This window comes from Nilaparvata lugens, chromosome 10, assembly GCF_014356525.2.
Source record: "Nilaparvata lugens isolate BPH chromosome 10, ASM1435652v1, whole genome shotgun sequence".
Taxonomy (NCBI): domain Eukaryota; kingdom Metazoa; phylum Arthropoda; class Insecta; order Hemiptera; family Delphacidae; genus Nilaparvata; species Nilaparvata lugens.
This window is the reverse complement of record NC_052513.1, coordinates 20,388,001-20,412,025: the sequence shown is the minus strand read 5'-3', so window position 1 is coordinate 20,412,025 and position 24,025 is coordinate 20,388,001. Positions and strand designations below refer to the sequence as shown.

Here is a 24,025-nt window from a genome sequence, read left to right as displayed (position 1 = left end):
AAGAATAGAGCTGGCCTTTCTTCATTGATTGCTCAAAATGAAAATTTTTCCCCGTCAACCAGTTTATCATTTCATTTTTGTTGGCATACTTGGATGGGGGTTTTTCTTTTTGAATGTAGTGATAAGGGGCATTATCCATTACTAATACTGAATGAGGAGGAAGATTAGCAATGAGCTTCTCTCTGACCTACTTCATGAAATTATCCCCATTCATTTGACCATGATAATCCCCTGTTGCTGACCCCGCCCGAAAAAGTAGCAATGACCCAGGAAGAAACCCATTTTCATGTGGCAATATGTACCTTTTGGATGATGCCGAATCTTTCAAGCATCCTGTAATTTCATGATCTTGCCAGCATTTTTGAAAGATCATATTGCTATCAACCCAAGTTTCATCCATATAAAAAATGTTTCTATTCTTATCACGGAAATTTCTGATTTTTCTAAGGTATTCGGACCTCCAAAAAACAATATGGAGACGTTCAACTAATATTTTCCATTTTGATTGTAACTAAAACTAATAATCTGTTATATAGGTAATATAAGAAATTTAATTTGAACTGCGCTAATTCAATGTGCACTCGCTCGTTTCACGAACTGAACTGAGCTGGAAGCCGTGCAGCGACCTCTATTCAAAGAAAATGCATAATTACTAAGTAAACATGCTTCTATTTATAAACAGGATTTCTTTACATTGATGACTAATACTTTAGTACTGAAAAGCTAACAGCGGAAGCCATTAAATATTATTTCTTTTATGCATAGCCTACCCAACTGATAGATAGGCTATTATGTGAGCTGCAGGAGAAAGAATTCCAGTATAATAATTAACATATTTATTTATCTTTTATAACTCGAGAACCCTTTAATCAATTTCAGTAATTCTTTCACAGAAAATAAATTTGGGATGTTATGATTATTTCATACGATGCATATGTGTAGTTTATTCCACTCATAAAAAAGTTTGTCGATTACCAACTTTTTCATGTTTTGCGATCCAAATTCACGAACTTGATCCAAGAAATTACCCATTATTAAGAAAACCAACATTTTTTTCTAAAGAATAGTTATATCATCGGCTTAAAGAAGAATCAAGGATTATGCATGCCAAAAAAAATTATTCCGTTCAGTAGTTATTGAGCAGAAGAGTTGTAAACAAAAAAATATGGGGTTTCAATGAAAATAACTAATTTGACAAAAATGAAATTTATCTTTAAAATGAGTGAATTTATCAAAAAAAAGTACTGAACAAGAACGATTTCTGACCTGTTTTACATCACTAATTCAATATTTATGAAGATATTTTATATTTTATGACTGATGTTTTTAGGACGGTTCGAAAAAGCTAGTAGAGCCTAAGATTGCTCCACTCCGCCGGGGCCATTCTTTCGCAGGTCAAAAAGTACAACAGTTTAATTGATTGTCAGCAAACCACTCGAAAAAATAGTAAGATTTATCTTATAAAATCAGCATGTGATAAACATTGGTTTGCTATCCTTGTCTATAATTAGAGAAAGCATATAGCTCTATCCTTTTCACTTCTGCCACATCGTTTTTTTGGTTATAAAAAAATATAATGAACTACCTACAATTATGAAAATGTATTATCAAATATTATAAAACGTGATTGTATCTAGACAAATAAAATATATTTAAGATAGAATAAACCACTATAATTGACCGAACGCAGTGAGGTCTATGTTTGAACTCGGATTTTCTTTCGTCTGTTTGTATGTAACGCATTTACGACCAAACGAGTTGATCGAATTCTATCAAAAATATGGCAGGATTATTCCTTCTTTAACTGCGCGTCGATGTATACACGAATTTTTTTTTTGAAATTTTGCATTTCAAGGATAATATGAAAGGAAAAGGAATTTCCACTATACTCCGATATCACTATATATATATCATCTACTCTGAAGATAGGATTAATCAGACTATAGAATTATTCATAATCTATCAGCTGACAAGTGGAATATTCATTGCATGCATTACACAGATGTCTGGAGAAGCCGTTGAACAGGTCACACCAGATACTTGTAGATGAGAAAACTGTGTGAGGTCTACTGTTCACAGAGCTACTAGTTAACAAGAATGCACAAATAATATTACATCAGATACATCGGAATAGCTTACATCACAGTTATCTACTATATAGTGAGGTCCACGTTGTAATGGCAGTGGAGGAAGATAGGAGAACAACGTTACCGATCCTCTGTCTTGTCAATGCCTTCTATAGACGGTAGCTGATACAGGTTTATTTATAAAACACTTATTGAAATGGGCTGCTTTTAAATTAATAAAACAAAATAAAACTTGTAGCACCCTTTATTTATTAAAAACTTGAAATAGTTGAACAACTAGTTTCGGTTCTAAAACCATCTTCAGGTTCTAAAATAAATAAATAAAATTCAATAACTGTTTACTAATTGATATAAAACTGACATATGTCAGTTATATGTCATATGTCAGAACCCGAAGATGGTTTTAGAACCGAAACTAGTTGCTCAAGTATTTTAAGTTTTTAATAAATAAAGGGTGCTACAAGTTTTATTTTGTTTTATTAGGTTTATTTATGTAATATTAACTGTTCATTCTCGTTTAAAATAAACAATTTTATTTTATTAAGCAAAAAATTATATTTTTCAATAATTTTATAAAGAATTTTCATAATTGAGATTGAATATTTTGTTAATGAGTTATCAATTCTACATTGTTGAAAGACGATCTGGCAACAGAGCAAAGCGAGAAAGATATAGCGCTATCCTCTTTGTTGAATAATAGACAAGGATAGCAATATCATTGCTAATCAAACACTGCCATTATAACGTGGACCTCACTACAGGTATTTTTGACCGAGCGAACTGACACTATAGAAGGCGTTGGAAAAAGAGAATCGGCAACCCAGTAATTTCGTCTATCCTATGTCTATCTAATGTCGTCAACCCTATAATTTTCACTGACTCTATAACATGAATCTCACTATAGAGTGAGACAATTCTAATTGAAGCATTCCTACACTAAATACCACTAAAAATCATTGTGATCAGCACTAGTTTTAAATGAAATAGTGATGATTATAATCAATTTGAAAATTACCTCTAAAGGTAGGCGCACACAGATCGTCATCGGACTGACGGCACGCATCGGACGGATCGGACGATTTGATTTGATGCATTGTTTTCAATTGGAGTGCGCACACCTATCCGCATCTGTGTGCGCCTACCTTAGCACTGACAATCAATCTAATTTTGTTTGTCTAATAAAATGAGAAGCGAAGAAGCATTATTTTTATAGCCTAGGCGGAATGTTCCAAAAATAATTGCGATAAGCAGTATTATTTTAAAATTGAAATGATAAATTATTTTGGAAATTTATCAATACTATTGTTTTATTCATCCAATCAAAATAGAAATGAGGAAATGTTGAGCGATCTATTCTTTTGATAGCCATGACAGAATATGTATCAAACTTTATTGAGATCTCAATATTCTAGATTCAAACTAATGAATAAAGACATCCTTCAAAATAGATCCGTGACGTTAGTTAAGCCTGGTTTTCATTAGTGGAGTTAGTGGTAGAATTCCCTGGGCAAGTACTAACTATCTTGTCAACTCTCTCAATGAAACCGTTCATGGTAGAGTAGAGTCATGGTTTTAGTAGAGTAGAGTGGGATACCACCGTGGGATAGTACTCTACCACTTGCCTTCCCCCACCACCGCTTCTCACTCACTATGCTAATGAAAACAGTCTCGAGCTAGTAGAGAGATTCGTGCCGTAGACTATCAAGTTTAAGAACATATCAATATAATTATTATTAAACGAGAATCCCAATTAAATGCAGTTAATCACCCAGAAGACTTCTGCAACTGCAAATATTGACAACAAGGTAAACAGCTAGATGGAAATTAGATGAGCGCTACTATACAAAAATTATTTGTCAGCCCGGGAATCGAACTCAGTACTCTGGATATCCAAAGATTGTCAGTTTGGTGTAAGGGTAAGCATTCCTGACCGGCAATTAGAAGGTACTGGGTTCGATTCCCGGGCTGACAAATAATTTTTGTATAGTAGCGCTCATCTAATTTCCATCTAGCTGTTTACCCGGTTGTCAATATTTGCAGTAGCAGAAGTCTTCGGGGTGATTTACAGCATTTAATTGGGATTTCGTTTGATAATAATTATTCATAATTATTATTCCATTTGAACAAATGCAACTTACAATATTTATTTCCATCTATAGACATATCAATATGTTTAAAAACATATTAAATTATCAGTTTAATAAATGCTTTCTGTAAAAATTTTGTGGCTGAACGGCGATAGGCGAATGTTCCGTATTGATATTTTAAGGTTAGTTCTGTTCACTAGACAACACACTTTCCTACTATTCTCAATTGTAGTGAAACCAGTTACTCGACCAAGTAAGTAGAGTTAGTATGCCAGTTACTCGACCACTAAGGCTCAACTGACACGCGATTCAGGTCGAGAAGAGACTGGACTCTAGTGGAGAGCATGTGTTTCCAAATGGTGACACTCAGACCAGTCGATTCTAGTCTCCGCGACTGTCACCATTTGAAAACACATGCTCTCGACCTGAGTCGCGTAAGTGTGAGTTGAGCCTATCTCTACTAGTGAAAACCAGGCTTTATTCATCTGAAAATTTCCTGTAAAATTTATTGAAACAGTGGTCCCATTCCGTTTGTCTAATAGAATAAGGCAATTCCAAATAATTAAGTGAAGCATTATTTTCATGGTCTAGCTTACTCAGTATGTCTACAATCAGAACTATTTCTTGTGGGTGGAAAGAATGCAATTTATTGAACAAGAATTACCTGTAAAATGAGAACATCTGTCTCGTTCTGTTCGGCTAATGAGATGCAACTACCTTGGCTCGAGGTTCTATGTCTATGCCTTCCTTGCTCGCCTGAAACAAAAATTATTATATTTTATCGAATAAATCAATATTACAAATAATTATTCATATAAATTATAGGCAACAATACACTGTTCACGGTTTTAAACTGCTTTGATAAATAATTTTCATCCATATTTTATGGTTGATCAAATTTTCTATTTTATTTTTTTATTATTGATTTTCTGCTATCATAGGAAAAGTTTCTGTAAAATGTAAAAAATATATTGGATGAATAGATTCATTTCATTAGAATTTGATAATGGGAGGAGCTAATAGGCTTCCATCTCGAACCTTATACAGAAACAGGGGCAAAAGAGATTATTACTTATAAATAAAAAGGTTTTGATTGATTGAGTACTTTATTTATGTAGATTACAATATATACTGTAGTTCAATATATACACTTATATACAATAGCTTATAATACAGCAAAATTATAGATGAATTTACATAATATAGACTAAAAAAATAATTATTGAACTGTATATGATATGAAAAAAGCAATTTGGAATAACTATAGATAATATTGTTATGCATCTACATAAATTGGCGGAGCTTTGGACATATCAATGTCCTTTCTTCGGAAAGAATATTCAAAATATCCTTCCCACTAACTCTCTACCAAAGGTGTGATATACACCTTGTGATGTTATTAATGAATTTCCTACAATATCGAATGGATCAATTATATTATGAAACATTTGAACTGATTTTGAACAGTAAGTGTTTCAATTTCTGAATTTCATTTTATAAGGAAACTTTATTATTAAAATAATAATAATTAAATGAAGAGTATATCATTAGAAACTTGTACAAAAGAATAGTATCATAAATGTATGAGTTTTTTTCATAAAAACAAGTCACAAACTCACTCAAATTTATCATGCATATGGTAATTGTTTCATCAAATGTATCTGAATACAAACACCATTTAAACGTAATAAAAAGCTACTCTACCAAAACATGAATAATTAAATCAGTAATCATGCAAAAATCAAAGCTACATGCATATAAATCAGAGCCATGAAAACCTATTATATGAATGTTACGATATATTATTTTTCCATGTATAATATTTAAACAAATTCGAAAATATACTATTGGAATCGATGAGTTTGGTTTATTTTCAAAAACATTAATAAAATCACTACAAACTGCAACAGAAATTTGTTAGGAAAAATGAAATAAAAACACAAATATATTGTCAAATTCTACAGTTTCAGAATTTGACAATAAACAAAAAACGGTAGAATTTGACAATATATTTGTGTTTCTATTTCATTATGGAACGGTTCTACAATATTTACAGTGACTCGGAACGGTTCTACAATATTGACAGTGACTCGGAACGGTTCTACAATATTGACAGTGACTCGGAACGGTTCTACAATATTGACAGTGACTCGGAACGGTTCTACAATATTGACAGTGACTCGGTTAGGGGAAAAATGCCTAAGCGCTGATGAAAGTAGGACATTAATAAATTGATACTATGGCTGTCAAAAATCCCTAAAAGAAGTATGAAAATTATTTCTAACAGTTAATAACAACAGTTAATTTTTGGAGAGGACAAACTTAGAACCTAGCCGGCCCTCTCTCACTTACTCTGAGTTATGAATTAGTATGTTGTCGATAGCACAGTTATGCAAAAGCCTCACTTAATTTCCAACATCAATGTGTATGTTCAGTATTTATTACTTACAATTTTCAGATGTAATATCAAAGATGACCTGGTCCAAATTTAATGGCTCTGACGAAATAGAAAAGAATTGTTTTCAAATTGTGAAGATAAAGCAATAAACATACTTGGATTGAACCCAGAACCAACACACAATGAAGAAATATCATACCGATTTTTCTAAATCTTTAAACTGGGTTCAGTATTTCCAAAATGATATACTTAAAGCTAATAATGTTGCATAGAAAATGTGTGAAAAAATTACAAAGCGATAAGAAAGTAAGTTACCCAACTAAAATGTATAGAGAAATTAAAAACATTGAAATGAAAGAAATAAAGAGTAATTAAAATAATTTATTGTAAACAAATATAGCAAGCAAGGCATTCACAAGCAATTCATAAAAATATTATTTACATGAAGGTGAAATAGTTAACAGAATTCTTTGGCATATATTTTTTGGAATCAATACGAGTTTAAAGGAACAATTCATCAACTATAATGTACAGAGAATGGTACTAGATAATTCTAATGTAAATTATATCAATTACAGGAAAAGTAATGATAGAATTACAAGTAATTGTTGTATATTATATCATGAATAAAAAACAGAAATAATTCTTATAAGACGAACGCATCTTACTCCACATTTAGACCTACTTCAAGTTAAAATGACTATCATGGAAATGGAATGATTATATCAAGGAAACATTTCTTAAAACATGAAAATGCAGAGCAAAAAATAATTATTACATCAACAGAAAACAATGAGGACTTTTATTTATACAGTTCGGTAGCTAAAAAAACTATATTACAATGAATAACCCGCAATTAATTAACATCTAAAACGGACATCTAGTAGGTATAGTATCAATAATAAATTAGGAAATACATAGAGTATTGGACTATTTGATAGGATAAATGCTATTGGAAAGGTTAATTGAAATGAAATATATTTCTAATAGTACAAGGATTAGCTCCTGCAGGAGATGGAGTATCTCATTTATAAAGTAAATAATCCATAAAATAATAGAGTATATTCAAGAATAATACTGCTGTATGATTAATAGACAATCAATTTATTGGGCATAGGAGCAGAAGAACGACTGACTACATCAAGAACTTTCAAGAAAATTATATATAAAATTAAATTACGATAATTAAAGAAATTCAATCAATTATTCAGAACTAAGAAAGAATATTATGATTTGAATGAAAAACAACCTGTAAATATGAATAGCGAGCAGATGTTTAACGTGCAGATAATAAAAGAGAATTGAAGAATATGATTACAATTACTATAGTGAGGTCCACGTTATAAAGGCAGTGTTTGATTAGCAATGGTATTGCTATCCTTGTCTATCATTCAACAAAGCGGATAGCGCTATCTCTTTCTCGCTTTGCTCTTTTGCCAGATCGTCTTTTAACAATGTAGAATTAATAATTAACAAAATATGTCATCTTAATCATGAGAATTCATTATTGAAAAATATAATTTCTTATTAAGAAAAATATAATTGATTATTTTAAACGAGAATGAACAGTTAATATTAGTACATCAATAAACCTGTATCAGCTACCGTTTATAGAAGGCATTGACAAGACAGAGGATCGGCAAAGTTGTTCTATCTTTCTCCACTGCCATTATAACGTGGACCTCACTATACATAATGGAGCAAATAATGCAATAGTGCAATGGAATGAATTTGTGACTTCAAAGGTAATAGAGATTGCAGAAAATGAATAAAACTTTGATATCTAGTTACATTCCAATAATTAATTTGCAAACATTGCAATCAAGTGCAATAGAAACTAAAATGAATAAAATATGATCCCGTTCACCATGAGTACCCAATAATAACAATTTAACATTCCACAATATATTATATGTACACTATTCACAGTATTTACATTGGTTTACAGTAATATATTGGAAAGCTATACAATTGAAATACTATACTCTAGATCAGAGTAAATAATTGATAAAAAACACCACACTTGTTTGACTATGAAATTATGATATTCGAATATTGTCAATGATATAACTTAGCAGCAGCGTTTAGAGAGGATAGGCTATCATGCTGCCGCCAAGTTTATTTAAAACTACAAATAGTATTTCTAATTTGATAAATTGAGGGTATTTTATACCCTTGGTCAGAGGAAACATTCATGACAAATTAAAATAATAGAGTAACTAGATAAAACAACATCTAGGGTAATGTAATACAGTAGTAACATCTAGGAACAGTTGGAATATATTGGAGTGCTTTAGCTATTCTTCCCAAATCTTAAAACCAGTAAATTCTGTACTACTCTTAGACCAGATATAGAGGGTAGACCTCTATAGACCTCTATATCTGGTCTAAGGTACTACTACAGTATCACAGAGCACAATTTTGTTGGAGGGGTACTCCTAAACTGGCCCCACAAAACAAAAATAAACAACTATGTTCAGCATAGATGAACAGTACATTAGAGTGGTCTAGCTAGCTATTACCAAATTATAAAACTTCAACACAAATAAATTACTAACGCGTCGGAGGATTTCCACATATTCTATCAGAGTAAGTGACTGGTACAGTGAGAATATAATTCACATGCATTCTAATGGGACTATTCTCACTCAGTCCGGCCTAGCGAGTATGAATAGTCCCATTACAACTCATGGTAATAATATTCTCAGTGTACCGGACACATTCACTGACACTGATATATGGCCGTCGACCGAGAAAGAATACTACAGGTTCTTATGAGTGTTTACACGTTCGCAGCCTACGAAAGTGGGAAAACTTCTATGAAAATCGGTAGTATCCTTTGTCGGCCACATAAACGAGAACGTAACTTTAGTTCTTCTCAGAGGCTCGGTTGCACAAAAAGCTGTTGAATTTTAATTGGGATTAAATGCCTCGAGAACCAATCAGAGAAACCTTCTTTTAAAAAAGCCTTCTCTGATTAATTCTTGTGGGATGTAATCAGGATTAAGGATCAGACCATAAAATAATTTCAAGGCAAATTGAAGGAACTTCACGGGTAAGACCATATACATAAATAAATAAAGCGTTTTAACAAGCGTATTTTCTTGAGATTTTTTCATTCTATAACTCTGTATACATACTAGCTATTTATAGAGTAATAACTGAGTAATAGAACTTGAAAAATGAGGGCCAAGCCACAAGAAGCGTTATTTCAAACGATTTAGATGAGTCGGCAGGTCAATAAGCTCTCCAATTGGCTGATTGGGTTGGCGATCGGAAATCGACTGATAATAAGCCAATCGGAGAGCTTCCTGCCCTGCCGACTCTAAAAACACTTAATATGCTCTGACTCTTGAAATTCAACAAGCTTTTGTGCAACCGAGCCCCAGAATTTAAAACGGCAGCCTCAGAAAATAGATAGCTATCTTTTCTCTACGTTACAACCGGTATTATAGAGTACAAACCCACTAGAGTACTCGCACCCAGTAGCTTCCTGCCCTGTCGACTCTAAAAACGCTTAATATGGTCTGACCCTTAAAATTCAACAAGCTTTTGTGCAACCGGACCCCAGAATTAAAAACGACCGCCTCAGAAAATAGATAGCTATAACCAGTTACACGCACATCGATTTTTGTTCGTACGATATTTTGCCGTTCTTATAAATTCTATTAGATTAAACAGATGATGTTTGTCAAGTTCCGTTTAATCTGATCAAATTTATAAGGACGGCAAAAATCGTACGAACAAAAATCATGTGTGTGTGTAACTAGCCTATCTTTACTCTACATTACAACCTTAGACCAGTTATAGAATAGACACGCCCCATACTGAAAGTTGATGAAGCCAACATCTGATGCCATATCGCCCCATCGTGACGTCAGCATCGTATAGAAAACTTTTCTGTAGAGTTTGTTTACATTATTTTCCATAGCAGATTGTGTCTATTTCAGATGGAAGTAAATTATTAAAGAACTAAAATTATATAATTAAGAACTTATTATTATATAAATTAAGGATTAAAATTATATAATTATTTTTAAAGAACCTGCTGCTGGCGATCTATTTTAATTTGTAGTTTAACTCTAGTTTCATTTTGTAGGGTTGCTTGTCTTGAATTTTTTGGTAAATGAATTGAACGAAATAGGCTACCTTAGTATGAATATAATCATAAAACATGTATATTTTGTACAGCAAATAAAATGTATGTTAATAGTTCGAACAGATAATTAGTATTGAATGAAAAAGACTAAGAAATTGTCAAAAACCACAGATATATTGATACTTAGAAAAACCGGTTTCGGTTATTACACCATTGTCAATCTCTGATAAACTGAGTTTAAACCGAAACCGGTCTTTCTAAGTATCAATAAATCTGAGGTTTTTGACAATTTCTTAGTCTTTTTCATTCAATATGAATAATTACCACAATATCAACTTCTCAACTACACAAAAAGATAATTAGTAGTTTTTGTTTTCAAAATTGTATGATAATAAACTATTAGTAACTGTCTATTTTTGTTCTCTTAGCACATTTTTAAAATATCACAGTTTCAGGTCTCAACATAGAAAGATAAGAACTATATAATTGACAAACTACAGAAACGTTTTCTATACGATGCTGACGTCACGATGGGGCGATAAGGCAGTAGATGTTGGCTTCATCGAATTTCAGTATGAGGCGTGTCTATTCTATAACTGGTCTAATGTTACAACCGGTATCATAGAGTACAAACCCACTAGAGTACTCCCACCCAGTAGTAGCACAGAGCACTAACACACTAGAGTGCACTCTTCAACTAGTGTCGTCGACAAGTGGCGGCGGCGGACTGACACTGGCATGTCTATGCACATCGACTTGAACGCACAGAGTCGTCTGAGGTGAACAGCTCAACAACAGATCAGCTGATGAAGGAGGAGAAGTGGAAGAAGAAGGTGGATTGAAATCGCACTGACCTGGTTCGGGCAGGACGAGAAGCGAAGCGGGGCCCCCTGAAGGGGTCTCTCCGACCCCCGCCACGTCAGCTGTCGACGAGCTCTCCTCGAGGACGTCTTCGCACGCCTCTTCGTTGAGAGTTTGCAGCGCGCCGCAAATCATCTGCTCTTCAAGTGTGACCTTCCGACAGAAAAACACCACAACACTCACGCCACGCTCTCACACATTAGTTGCACAACAACACTAAATATAATGTTAGAACAAACGTTTCTCTATAATATAATAAAGGAAAGAGTTGGCTTATACACGTACAGGATAGGGAAATTCACGAATGACGCATCATCACGTCCGAACTACTCAACTGATTAACTTGAAATTTCGCATATAGATTCTTAATTTACCGAGGATGGTTATAGGCCTATTTTCCATTCTTCTAGATTTCATTACGTCGAGTTTTCAGTTTGTCATGTTTTCAATTAGACCCTAGCGGAGCACGGGATACCTGCTAGCCAAACTTAAATCCCATTCATTCAAGTGAATTATCAATCTTACGAACTGTCAAAAAATAAATTATCAGAGTTGTTTTATTGTATTTTTTCTTTAGGGCTATAAATAAAAGTTTGAATCTGAGTAACCTCGAATTTGAAAGGGCATTCAGATTCATATTTTTATTTATATTATCGAGAGGTTCACGTTATAATGGCAGTATTTGATTAACACTGGTGTTGTTTCGACAAAGCAGATAGCGCTATCCTTTACTAGTTTCTAAACGTTGCCAGATCGTTTTTTTAACAATGAAGAAATATAGTTAACAAAATATTCATTCTCAATTATGAAAAATTTACTTTTTAATCATGGAAAAATATTTTTTTTGACGGATCAAATATATAATTGATTATTTTAACAAGGATATTACCCCCACAAAATTGGCCCTTTGCAAAGATCATGAGTCAGCTGACCATCTACGGCCCTGATTATAACCGATTCTCAACAAAGTTCCAAAACCAAAAAAGCTTTAAAAAGCCTATCTAAGAATAAAAATGTGCAGTGAAACAGTTATTGGTGAAATTGATACTTTGAAGTGATAGAAACTATACTCCTAAGCATCATGGACCGTATTTATATCGATTCCTGAGAACTTTCTTAGCCAAGCACGCTTTCATTGCCCAATAAAAGGAACCAATCAGAATTATTTTGGCTGCTAGGCAACTGAAACTTTAATAGGTACCTTTAATAAACCTTCAATAAACCTTTGATAAATATTTAATAAACCGTCAATAGAAACCTTTAATAAGAATAAATAGAGTCAGAAAATTGACTTTCCGAAACGGGACATAGTCGCAATTTTTATGATAATCTTTATTTTCACATTTCTATAAACGTTTTGAAACGTTTTTTCTTGACGAAATGAAACATTCCTGAATAATTCAAAATAGCTGAAACTTTACACAATTTTCTATTTATTTTATTTTGTGCCCAATTTTCTAGTTTTTTTTCGAAATTTAATTTAAACGTGGACTGCGACTATGCCCCGTTTCGGAAAGCCAATTTTCTGACTCCAGCTGTTTAAAGTCTAGAACTTAGCTGAATCCCGAGCTCGGAAACCGGGCCTAAATATTTATAATACAATAAAAATATAATGGGTAACAATGATAAAATGTGAGAGCTTCTGATATTGATTAAGAAAAGTTACAACATTCAAGCACAATAATTATGACTGATATTTTCATGTGGGTTAAAATATAGTTAAAGAATAGAAATGGAAGTACGATATTATTTTTCAAAAACAAAACCCATTCATAGATTTATGATAACTCACCTGATACTGTAATCCATCATGCAGCGGAAATAACAGACAACTCTGATAATAATCAAAGCATCAACAATATTACAAGCAAGAAGGGCAATTAATTTACTATAGTGAGGTCCACGTTATAATGGCAGAGTTTGATTAGCAATGGCATTGCTATCCTTGTCTATCATTCAACAAAGCGGATAGCGCTATCTCTTCCTCGCTTTGCTCTGGTGCCAGATCGTATTTTAACAATGTAGAATTAATAATTGGTTAACAAAATATTTCATCTTGATTATGAAATTATTGAAAAATATAATTTCTTGCTTAATAAAATATAATTTATTATTTTAAACGAGAATGAACTGTTAATATTACATCAATAAACCTGTATCAGCTACCGTCTATAGAAGGCATTAACAAGACCACAGAGATCGGCAACGTTTATCTCCTATCTTTCTCCACTGCCATTATAACGTGGACCTCACAATAGAGAACTTATCTAATATTAATATATAAGAAGAAGTATTACTTCAGTTAGTGATAGAATCATCAATCTTGCAAGGAACTATATTTCTTTCATTTTATTTGCATTGTTTCAGTCAATTCTCAAGGAATAACTTTGTCATTAAAAAGTTTTTTACTAGAGTCACAAATTGGTCTGTTGATTAAACACTAGGGGCACTTTTCATGAAACGGATGCACAAAATCCGGTTAAATTTTAACCGTGATTAATTCCAGGAGAACCAATCAGAGAAGGCCTTTTTGATAAGACGGCTTCTCTGATTGGTTCTCGTGGAATTAATCACGGTTAAGATTTAACAGGCTTTTGTGCAGCCGGCACATAGTCTTCTTTCATGTGTCAGACTTACAATACAAGAGAATAATCACACATTGGTTCTAAAAATGAAGTAGAACGAGGAATCTATTGCAAGAAATCAATTGCTAGAAAAGTTGAAATATAATCAACTAACAGAACCAAATAATAATAAAGTGTCTCAAGTATTTAGAATCGTTTATACTTTGCACAATTTTAATGAACTAAATTTAGGAAGAGACGAAGTTTTGGGCTAGAGCCTGTTTTTTCCTTACCAATATTGTAATGTGTTTGATTCAATAAATATACTGAGGCCCACGTTATAATGGCAGCAATGGTATTACTTTCCTTGTCTATCATTCAACAAAGCTGAGAGCGCTATCTCTTTCTCGCTTTGCTCTGTTGCCAAATCGTTTTTTAACAATGTAGAAATATGATTAATTAACAAAGTATTTAATCTTGATTATTCATTATGAGATCATTGAAAAATATAATTTCTTGCATGATACAATATAATTCATAAACGAGAATGAACAGTTAATATTACATCAATAAAGCTGTATTAGCTACCGTCTATAGAAGGCATTGACAAGACAGAGGATCGGCAACGTTGTTCTCCTATCTTTCTCCACTGCTATTATAATGTGGAACTCACTATATGAATAATCGAATTACACTTGCATTAATTTCAATAAACAAGGTGCAGCTATACAATTTCAATGAAAATGCCCCTATGTATATCGGAAACTTTTTCAACAATAACAAAATCTGTCCCAGAAGCTTCTAAAGCACAGTTTAGTTTGAAATAAATAGGGAAATTAAAATAAATAGAACAGGTAAACCAACATTCCTCAAATATTATTGAATAAAAAAATATGTGTAGGCCTACCTGTTTCTCCATTACGCTCTGCTTGGTCACTACTCTCTCACTCTTGTCAGTCTGCGAAATTCCGATGTTCTGCGTTTTCAACGAATTTACTGGAAAAAATACAATTTTATCAAATTAATTGCATATAAATTTATTACATATTAACACGAGGAAGAGCAAAACAAAATACAGTAAGATTGAAAGGTAAAATTGACAGAAGTGGTAAAACCCAAAACAAACAGATTGATATTATGAATTTTTTGTGTACCGTATTTTATTTCCCAAGAAAATATACTTTTCAATGACTAAATGATAAATTTTCATAATTTCTTCATTGTTAAAAAAACGTTCTGGCGACGTTTCATAGCTGAAAAAGGCTAGCGCTATCTGATTTGTCGAATGATGCCAACACTGTTAATCAAATACTACAATTAAAACGTGGACCTTATTCCTATAAGACACTAATTAAATCGATTGGATCTATATCGATTTATCATATATATTCAATGGTCCGTTCGATTTAATAAGTATCCTATAGTAAGGCACACGTTATAATGGCAGGGTTTGATTAGCAATTGTACTGCTATCCTTGTCTATCATCCTTGTATCATCTTCAAATCATCGTTTTCTATGGTGAGGTCCACGTTATAATGGCAGTGTTTGATAAGCAATTGTATTGCTATCCTTGTCTATCATTCAACAAAGCGGATAGCGCTATCTCTTTCTCGCTTTGCTTTGTTGCCAGATCGTCTCTCAACAATGTAGAATTAATAATTAATTAACAAAATATTTCATCTTAATTATGTAAATTCATTATGAAATCATTGAGAAATATAATTTCTTGCTTAATGAAATATAATTGATTTTTTTAACGAGAATGGACAGTTAATATTACATCAATTAATCTGTATCAGCTACCGTCTATAGAAGGCATTGACAAGACAGAGGATCTGCAACGTCTTTCTCCACTTCCATTATAATATGGACCACACACCTCACTATAGTCATAGAGAAACGATAGCATAAGTAGATATCCCATGGTATAGGAAATTTATGTCGCAACTTTTACTGTTATCTCAAGCCGATTATTGTCAATTTCTACTGTTTTGTTGGGGTGATAGTGTATGAACGGCACAATTTGAAAGAATACCAGCGTCACACAGCTGCATATGAAAGAACTACGTGAACTATCGGCTTGGGATAACAGTAAAAGTTGCAACATAAACCATGGGATATCTACTTATGCTATCGTTCCTCTATGCTATAGTTGACATTGTTTGTTTGTTGAATAAAGTTAATGGAACGAACCTTCTTAAGATCCTCCATGTCACAATAGAGCAGCACACGACCAGAGATGTTGTTGGATTTAACAATTTGGAAGTACTTGTGTGCGTTGTGCTTGGGCAGGTCTTCTATTTTCAGCATCAAATCGCAAACGCCGTCCACGTTCAGCTCTGATAGGCGAGACTCAAACAAATGAGGCTGCAACACAAAACATCATCTACAATCAGTTCCAACAATAATCTCCATAAAGCATATAATTTAATGGAGACCTCATATAGAATCTTTGAAAAGTAAGTTGAGTTCTGTAGTATTTGTACTCAGAAATCTTAAAGCATTGTTGGACACTAGAACTCTCAAAGATTCAGCAGTATAAGACTCTCAGTATATTTTGCAATGTTTCATTCCCTTCTGGCCTATGGGATTATATTTTGGGGGAACTCGAGCCAAGCAATTGACATATTCCGTATCCAGAAGTGGACAATACGAGTAATGGTTGGAGAGTCGAATGAAAAGTCAAATGAAAATTCTACCTCTTCTAAGTTTGTATATCCTAGAAGCAATATGCTTTATTGATCAAAACAAAGATAAATTTAAAACTGGTGCACGTTTTCACAATTATGGAACTAGACATAGAGAACAGTTGCGAGATGATACGCACCGCACTACATTATATGAGAGAGGAGTTAAAAGTGCTGGGATTCGATTGTACAACAAACTACCAGCCCTACAAAGAGCATCCACAGGTCGTACATTTAGAGCCTTGATGAAGAAGGAATTGTTAAATATTTGTGCATACTCGATTGATGAATTTCAAGCTTATAATGATATGCAAAATTAGTTGTACAGTTTTATGTAACTTATTCCTATAATATTATTGACTAATATTCATTGACAAATCCAAATACCCCTTTTACAGGTGGTCAGTGGACGAATGGTAATAATAATAATATAAAAGATAGAAACTTCGATTCGAAGACAAACCAAAACAACTATTGAGTCTTCCAGTTTAATCCTAAACTGGTATATGTGTGATTTTCTTTTATTGATTGATTCATACAATAAGTACATTATCAAAATGATAGGGAGAGAAAAAATAAGGTAACCTTGAGCTATTCCTCTCCCAAATTTAGATAAGTAAAGTTTACACATAGTCCGAGATAGGTTAAGTCTTGTAGTTGTTCACTTCAAAATTTTTTCAGTCCTTAATTATTTTCACAAAGTCGATTTTTAAATTTAGATGCTTCAAAACCAAACATAGAAGAAATATTTCACATTATTATCACTAAAATTGGAAATATTCACAAATTCTAATCTCAACTTCTAATTTAATAGTGATTGCCTTTCCAATTTTGATACTAAATATGATCTAAACTTTATACACATATAAATGGTGTATTAAAATGGAACTCTAATTAGACTTTGATTGATTTACCGTCAATTCTGGGCCCGGATTGTATAACACCTTTCAAATTTAATGGACCAGTAGATCTATAGGTTAAATTAGATTTAATACGTGTCCCAGAAACCGGGCCCTACTTTCCAAGAAAGCTGTCTTTTCAGGCAGCTGAAAAAACTCTTCAACATTATAAAAAGGGTTTGAGCAGAGCCACGTATGTAGAGTTTTTTGAACTCTATGGTTCCCATGTCTCTAAACTTGAGGGGCAATTTATTAAATAAACGTCTACCCATTATCAGATGATTGGACCTCAGCCTCTCCAGACGGACAAAAGGAATGTTGATGTCATGCCTATGTTGAGTATTGATCCCATGAACGTTCTATCTACATTGGAGCGTTTCCCTACACTTATGAGTGTGAACAAGGCTACTGAATATATAAAGATTCACCACCGTAAGAATGCCAAGCTCAACAAAAAGTGGCTTACAGTAGGCTATTCTATCAGCTCTACTCATTATTCTGATTGCTCTCTTCTGCATAATTAATACCTCTCCAATTCTGGTAGCATTACCCCAGAACACCAGACCATACCCTGAAACCGGCTGGAACAGAGCAAAATATGAAGATTTTACATATTCAAAAGGCACACATGACATCAAACGCATTAAGAGGGTGTTCACTCGAGACAACCTGTCCAAAACCGTATCAATTTGAAGAGCCCACGACAGATCCCTATCCAACGTCAATCCCAGAAATCTGGCCTCATTAGAAATCAAGGGGTCGATCACGTACGGTCTTAAACTGAAGACAACTGTCTGTGTTTTGGCTTGGTTCAATAGAAAGCCATCAGCTGCAAACGAATCAGATACCTGTGTCATTGCATTATAGGCCCCTTCACCAACCGTCAGAATATCACGATCAGTATTTATTGGAGTAGTGTCATCTGCATAGATATATGTATTGGCATCCACATTATAAGGTAAGTCATTTACAGCTATCAAAAAAAGCAGAGGCCCAGGAATGGAGCCCTGAGGAACTCCACATCCAACACTCACTGTAGGTGACCATTTACCATGAACCTCAACCGTCTTTCCGTAACACAGGTAGCTTTTGTTCAAGCCATGGTTAGATAAATGTACTATAAACGTACTATATAGATGTACCATCATGTAGATGTAGAATTTATGGCTAGATAGATTACATTTACTAGAAAAATAAATATTGTTAGAACTGACCGGTAGAGCAATGGCGGGTGCCATAGGGAAGTAGTGGAGGGGCCTCGACTGCTGTACAACCTCAGCTGGCCACGAAGGAACAACTGGAGACGGTGCAATAACCTACAAATGAAGCAAAATAGTTATACAAAAACTACAGTATTTTTTAAATGAGCCTGATGTTGAGTTCTAGTTTTTATTCAATTGGCCCAACAAGTGCTACCTCCAGTTAGCAATTTGGCCCAGTGGTATTCCAGAACACGTCGGAACGATGAGTGGCATTTCCAGTTATAGTGAGGTCCACGTTGGAGAAAGATAGGAGACAGCGTTGCCAATTCTCTGCATTGCCACTGCTTACATTTATTTATTCATTTAATCATATACAAATACAATGCCGGTAAAAACAACAGGCATTCACCCAGAACTGCTTTGTTTAAACCTTAATTTGGAATACACAGTCTAGAGGTTATGTAAAAATGATAACTTAATTCACACACTATTTTGAGTCCAAAAAAATGTATCTACTACAATTTTAGATTTATCAGATTAATTAATTTCAAAATACAAATCCAAACAAAAATCTTCCTTCACAATCGCCAAAAATATTAAAAATTTCACTTAAATCCACAATTAATTACACTTTTGCTTTCCATGGAATATAACAGACACCGATTTATCTGTTTGATGTAATATCAACTATTCATACTTGTTAAAAATGATAAAATTATATTTCTCAGTGAAAATATATTTTTCAACAATGATTAAATAATACATCTTCGTAATCAAGATTAAATATTTTGTTAATTGATTACATTTCTATATTGTTAGAAAACGATCTGGCACAACATTCCGGTAGGATAACGCTTTCTTCTTCGATGAATGATAGACAAGGATAGCAACACCAATGCTAATCAAATACAGTACTGCCATTATAACGTGGACCTCATTATAGCTCATTGGTAATCCAAGGACACTGTTACCAACCTGTTGGTGCCACGGATTGGTGGCATAGATGTGAGGAGCCTGATTATGTTGGGCATGCGCATTGGCCTGATGACGTTGCAGCGACTTCTGTCGTCTGAGTGCGCCCACTTTGCGATTCCACAGCGACGACTCCCCCGGGGCGGCAAGAGGGGGCTGTTGCCAGGGGTTGCCAGGGGGTGCACCGGCCCCGCCTGCGCTAGCCGCCCCAAACGGGCTCATCAGGCCTGCTTCCTCCAGGTTCTGTTGGTCTTCTGTTGAATAGAAAAATACAACATTTTATAGTTTACATCACAACATCATTTAATCATATATGAAAGCACTATAGTGAGGTCCACGTTATAATGGCAGTGGAGAGAGATAGGATAACAGCGTTGCCGATTCTTTGCCTTGCCACTCACTGCCTTCTATATAGTCAATTTCATTTCATTTATTCATAGACAATTGATACAATGCAGGAAAACACAACAGGCATTCGCCCAAAACTGCTTTAAACCTTAATTTGGAATATTAAGGAATAACTGGAATATACACAGTCTAGAGGTTATGTAAATGATAACTTAATTCACACACTATTTTGAGTCCAAAAAATGTATGTACTACAAAAATTACAAATTTATCACATTAATAAGTTTCAAAATACAAATCCAAACAAAAATCTTCCTTCACAATCACAAAAAATATTCCAGTCAATATAGACATAAAAAAGGGGGTGTTCTTGCAATTTATATTGTAGTTATGATTTTTTAATATATTATTTGGATACATGAGAGAAGTCCAGAACCAATTTCTTCATGCTCTTAATTTTCCAGTTTTCAGCTACTTCTGCCAAATCCAGTAATTGGACTGTATCTAGCTTAAGGAAAATTCGCATGAAGAAAATAGTTCTGGGCTTCTCTCATGTATCCAAATAATATATTTAAAAAATCAGAACTAAAATACAAATTGCAAGCAACAACGTATTTAGTGACTGGACTAATAGAGGATAGCTGATACCGGTATGACAGTTGTGATATTAACTGTTCATTCTTGTAATATAATAATCAATTATATTATATTCTCCAAAAGATATATTTTTCTATGATTTAATAAAGCAAGAAGAATCGAATGGCTGGGACATGTAGTGAGAATGGCTGAAGAAAGAGGACCGGTTAGAATAATGGATGATACAGTGATTGGGACGAGGAGAAGAGGAAGACCAAGGAGAAGATGGATTAGTGACGTGATGGGTGATCTACGTGTGCTGGGAGTGACAAACTGGCAGAGAGCACAACATAGAGAGACGTGGAGGCGACATGTTGAGGAGGCCAAAGTTCATCATGGTCTGTAGAGCCACAAAAAGTAAAGTAAGTAATGATTTAATAATAAATTTTCATAATTGAGATTGATTATCGTGTTAGTTAATAATATTTATACATTGTAGAAAAACGATCTGGAAAAGGATATCTGCTTTGTCGAATGGCAAGGATAGCAACATTAATTCCAATATGTGTAACGCTAGTTCACCTCCAAATGGTGCACATTGGTTAACGCTAAATGGACTAGCAAATAATGGCGGTAAGAAAAACTTATGTTCTGATCAAAAACTACACAAGAAATTGGAAAAATATACAGTGGGAATTTGAGAATTATGAGCTCCATATTATGTGTTGTGTATCTGTCATACTTTCGTACGTTAAATAAATAATATGTTTGGTTTTGAAGCATCTAAATTCAAAAATCGACTTTGTGAAAATAATTAAAACCAGAAAGCTGCCTTCTTTGATAGACTCTACCTTGGTCGCTTCACTATGTTTTGACCTTAGTAAATATTCATGTGAAGTGAACAACTACAAGACTTATCTACATTTGGGAGAGGAATAGCACAAGGTTACCTTATTTTTCCTCTCCCTATCATTTTGATGATGTACTTATTGTATGAATCAATAAAGAAAATTATAGCTTTTGGAATATGTTATGTATTCAAAGGAATCAGGGACAAAAAATACTAACCTAACCTTATCTACATTTGGGAGAGGAATAGCACAAGGTTACCTTATTTGTTCTCTCCCTATCATTTCTATGATGTACTTATTGTATGAATCAATAAATAAAGCCCTAAAAGAAAGAACCGTCTTTACCACATCACGCCAATCTGTATGGTTCTTCTCTAGAGCGGAGTGGCCATAAATATTTGAAGAAGACCGTACGCACCTTTGATAACCTTTTTGATGTAGGGATCGAGGTTGATGGTGAACGGCAGGAAGACACGCAGGTCGCTGACCAGCAGACTGCTGCGATGGTAGGAGAGAAAGATGTCGAACTTGCGTTCATCTCTGTCTAGCTCCAGCAGTGGCTCTACCTCTTTCGACATCGGAATCTGCGGACGAACTCTGCAAGAAATTACATAGAATAATGAATGATAGAGTACAGAGGGAAAGTGGAAAGTGAGGTCCACGTTATAATGGCAGTGTTTGATTAGCAATGGTATTGCTATCCTTGTCTATCATTCAACAAAGCAGATAGCGCTATCTCTTTAGGGCTTTGCTCTGTTGACAGATCGTCTTGTAGAATTGATGATTGATTAACAAAATATTTCATCTTAATTATGTAAATTCATTATGAAATTATTAAAAAATATAATTTCTTGCTTAATAAAATATAATTGATTATATTAAACGAGAATGAACCGTTAATATTACATCAATAATCCTGTATCAGCTACCGTCTATAGAATGCATTGACATGACAGAGGTTCGGCAACGTTGTTCTCCTATCTTTCTCCACTGCCATTATAACGTGGACCTCACTATAGGGAACTTACTCTAATATTAATATCTATTAATTAATTATAAATCATTATATCACAGGACCATACATACATAGGCAGGACAATAAAGTAGTCGATACACATAATAAAATTAAAAATACTTCACAGTCGTCATTCAACTATTATATTAATTTAGTGAATAGGGTTCCTGGGCCGCTTTATTAATTCTCAACTTATTGGATTCCAATAATCTCTACTGTGCCGTTCTTACACTCTGCAACAAAACCGAAATAATAGGAAGTAGTCGACAATAACCAGCTTGAGCTAACAAAAAACCGGCTGAAACATAAACGACCTATACAACGGGACATGTTCTTATGCTATCTTTTCCCTATACTTAGGTTGAATAGATTATAGATTTAATGGTCCATTAGGCCTAAATAAGTATCCAAGAAACCAGGTATCATAGAACATTTTGCAGACTGAATAAACGACATAACATAATAATATTTGTCGAGATCTCCCCATAGAGAAAATATAGCATAAGTAGATATCTCATGGTATATGTTGATTATGTTCTAAATTTCAATCCGATTTTTTTGTTTATTGAAGCCGATCACCGTCGACTACAGTCTATTATTTCTGTATAGTTTGGGTGAGAATGTAAGAACGGCACAGTATGAGAGACTACCAGCGTCACGAAAAAACTACAAGGACTATCGGCTTGAGTTAACATTGAAAATTGGAACAGGAACAGGCCGTTCCTGTTCCAATTTTCAATGTTGGGATATCAACAATTTTCAATACCATGGGATATCTTCTTGTGCTATATCTTTCCTCCATGACTATATTCAGTCAAGCCCCTTTCCGAAAAATCACCCATGCACTTACCTATAGTGAGGTCCACGTTATAATGGCAGTGGAGAAAGATAGGAGAACAACGTTGCCGAACCTCTGTCATGTCAATGAATTCTATAGACGGTAGCTGATACAGGTTTATTGAAGTCATATTAACTGCTCATTCTCGTTTAAAATAATCAATTTCATTTTATTAAGCACTAACTTATATTTTCCAATAATGAATTTTCATAACTAAGTTGGAATAGTATTTTGTTAATTAATCATTAATTCTACATTGTTAAAAGACAATCTGGCAACAGAGCAAAGCGAGAAAGAGATAGCGCTATCCGCTTTGTTGAATGATAGACAAGGATAGCAATACCATTGCTAATCAAACACTGCCATTATAATGTGGACGTCATTAGCCTTTAGACACAGGAATAAAAGGCTTCTGTGGGCATAATTTGCGATGAAAAGTGATGAATGAAAATAGACTGACTTGTCATAGAGCCTATAGCACTGATCACTCACCAGTGATGTAGACGACGTTCATAAGTCGGCGCATACTCCTCGGATTGA

The 24,025-nt window shown here is 33.9% G+C and overlaps 1 protein-coding gene across 1 annotated transcript in view; it reads right to left on the bottom strand.

Annotated features, from left to right (window-relative positions):
• LOC111045826 (kinase D-interacting substrate of 220 kDa B) overlaps nucleotides 1-24,025 on the bottom strand; it is a 103,819-nt gene that overhangs the window by 12,157 nt on the left and 67,637 nt on the right. Inside the window, exons 25-34 of the mRNA XM_039436649.1 lie at nucleotides 23,946-23,965; nucleotides 22,051-22,229; nucleotides 19,861-20,111; nucleotides 18,898-18,999; nucleotides 16,287-16,464; nucleotides 15,004-15,092; nucleotides 13,325-13,330; nucleotides 11,526-11,685; nucleotides 6,624-6,671; nucleotides 4,839-4,930 (exon numbers count right to left, since the gene is read on the bottom strand). Of these exons, the coding sequence (XP_039292583.1) occupies nucleotides 4,839-4,930; nucleotides 6,624-6,671; nucleotides 11,526-11,685; nucleotides 13,325-13,330; nucleotides 15,004-15,092; nucleotides 16,287-16,464; nucleotides 18,898-18,999; nucleotides 19,861-20,111; nucleotides 22,051-22,229; nucleotides 23,946-23,965 (1,125 nt within the window). The remainder of the gene's footprint in view (nucleotides 1-4,838; nucleotides 4,931-6,623; nucleotides 6,672-11,525; nucleotides 11,686-13,324; nucleotides 13,331-15,003; nucleotides 15,093-16,286; nucleotides 16,465-18,897; nucleotides 19,000-19,860; nucleotides 20,112-22,050; nucleotides 22,230-23,945; nucleotides 23,966-24,025) is intronic.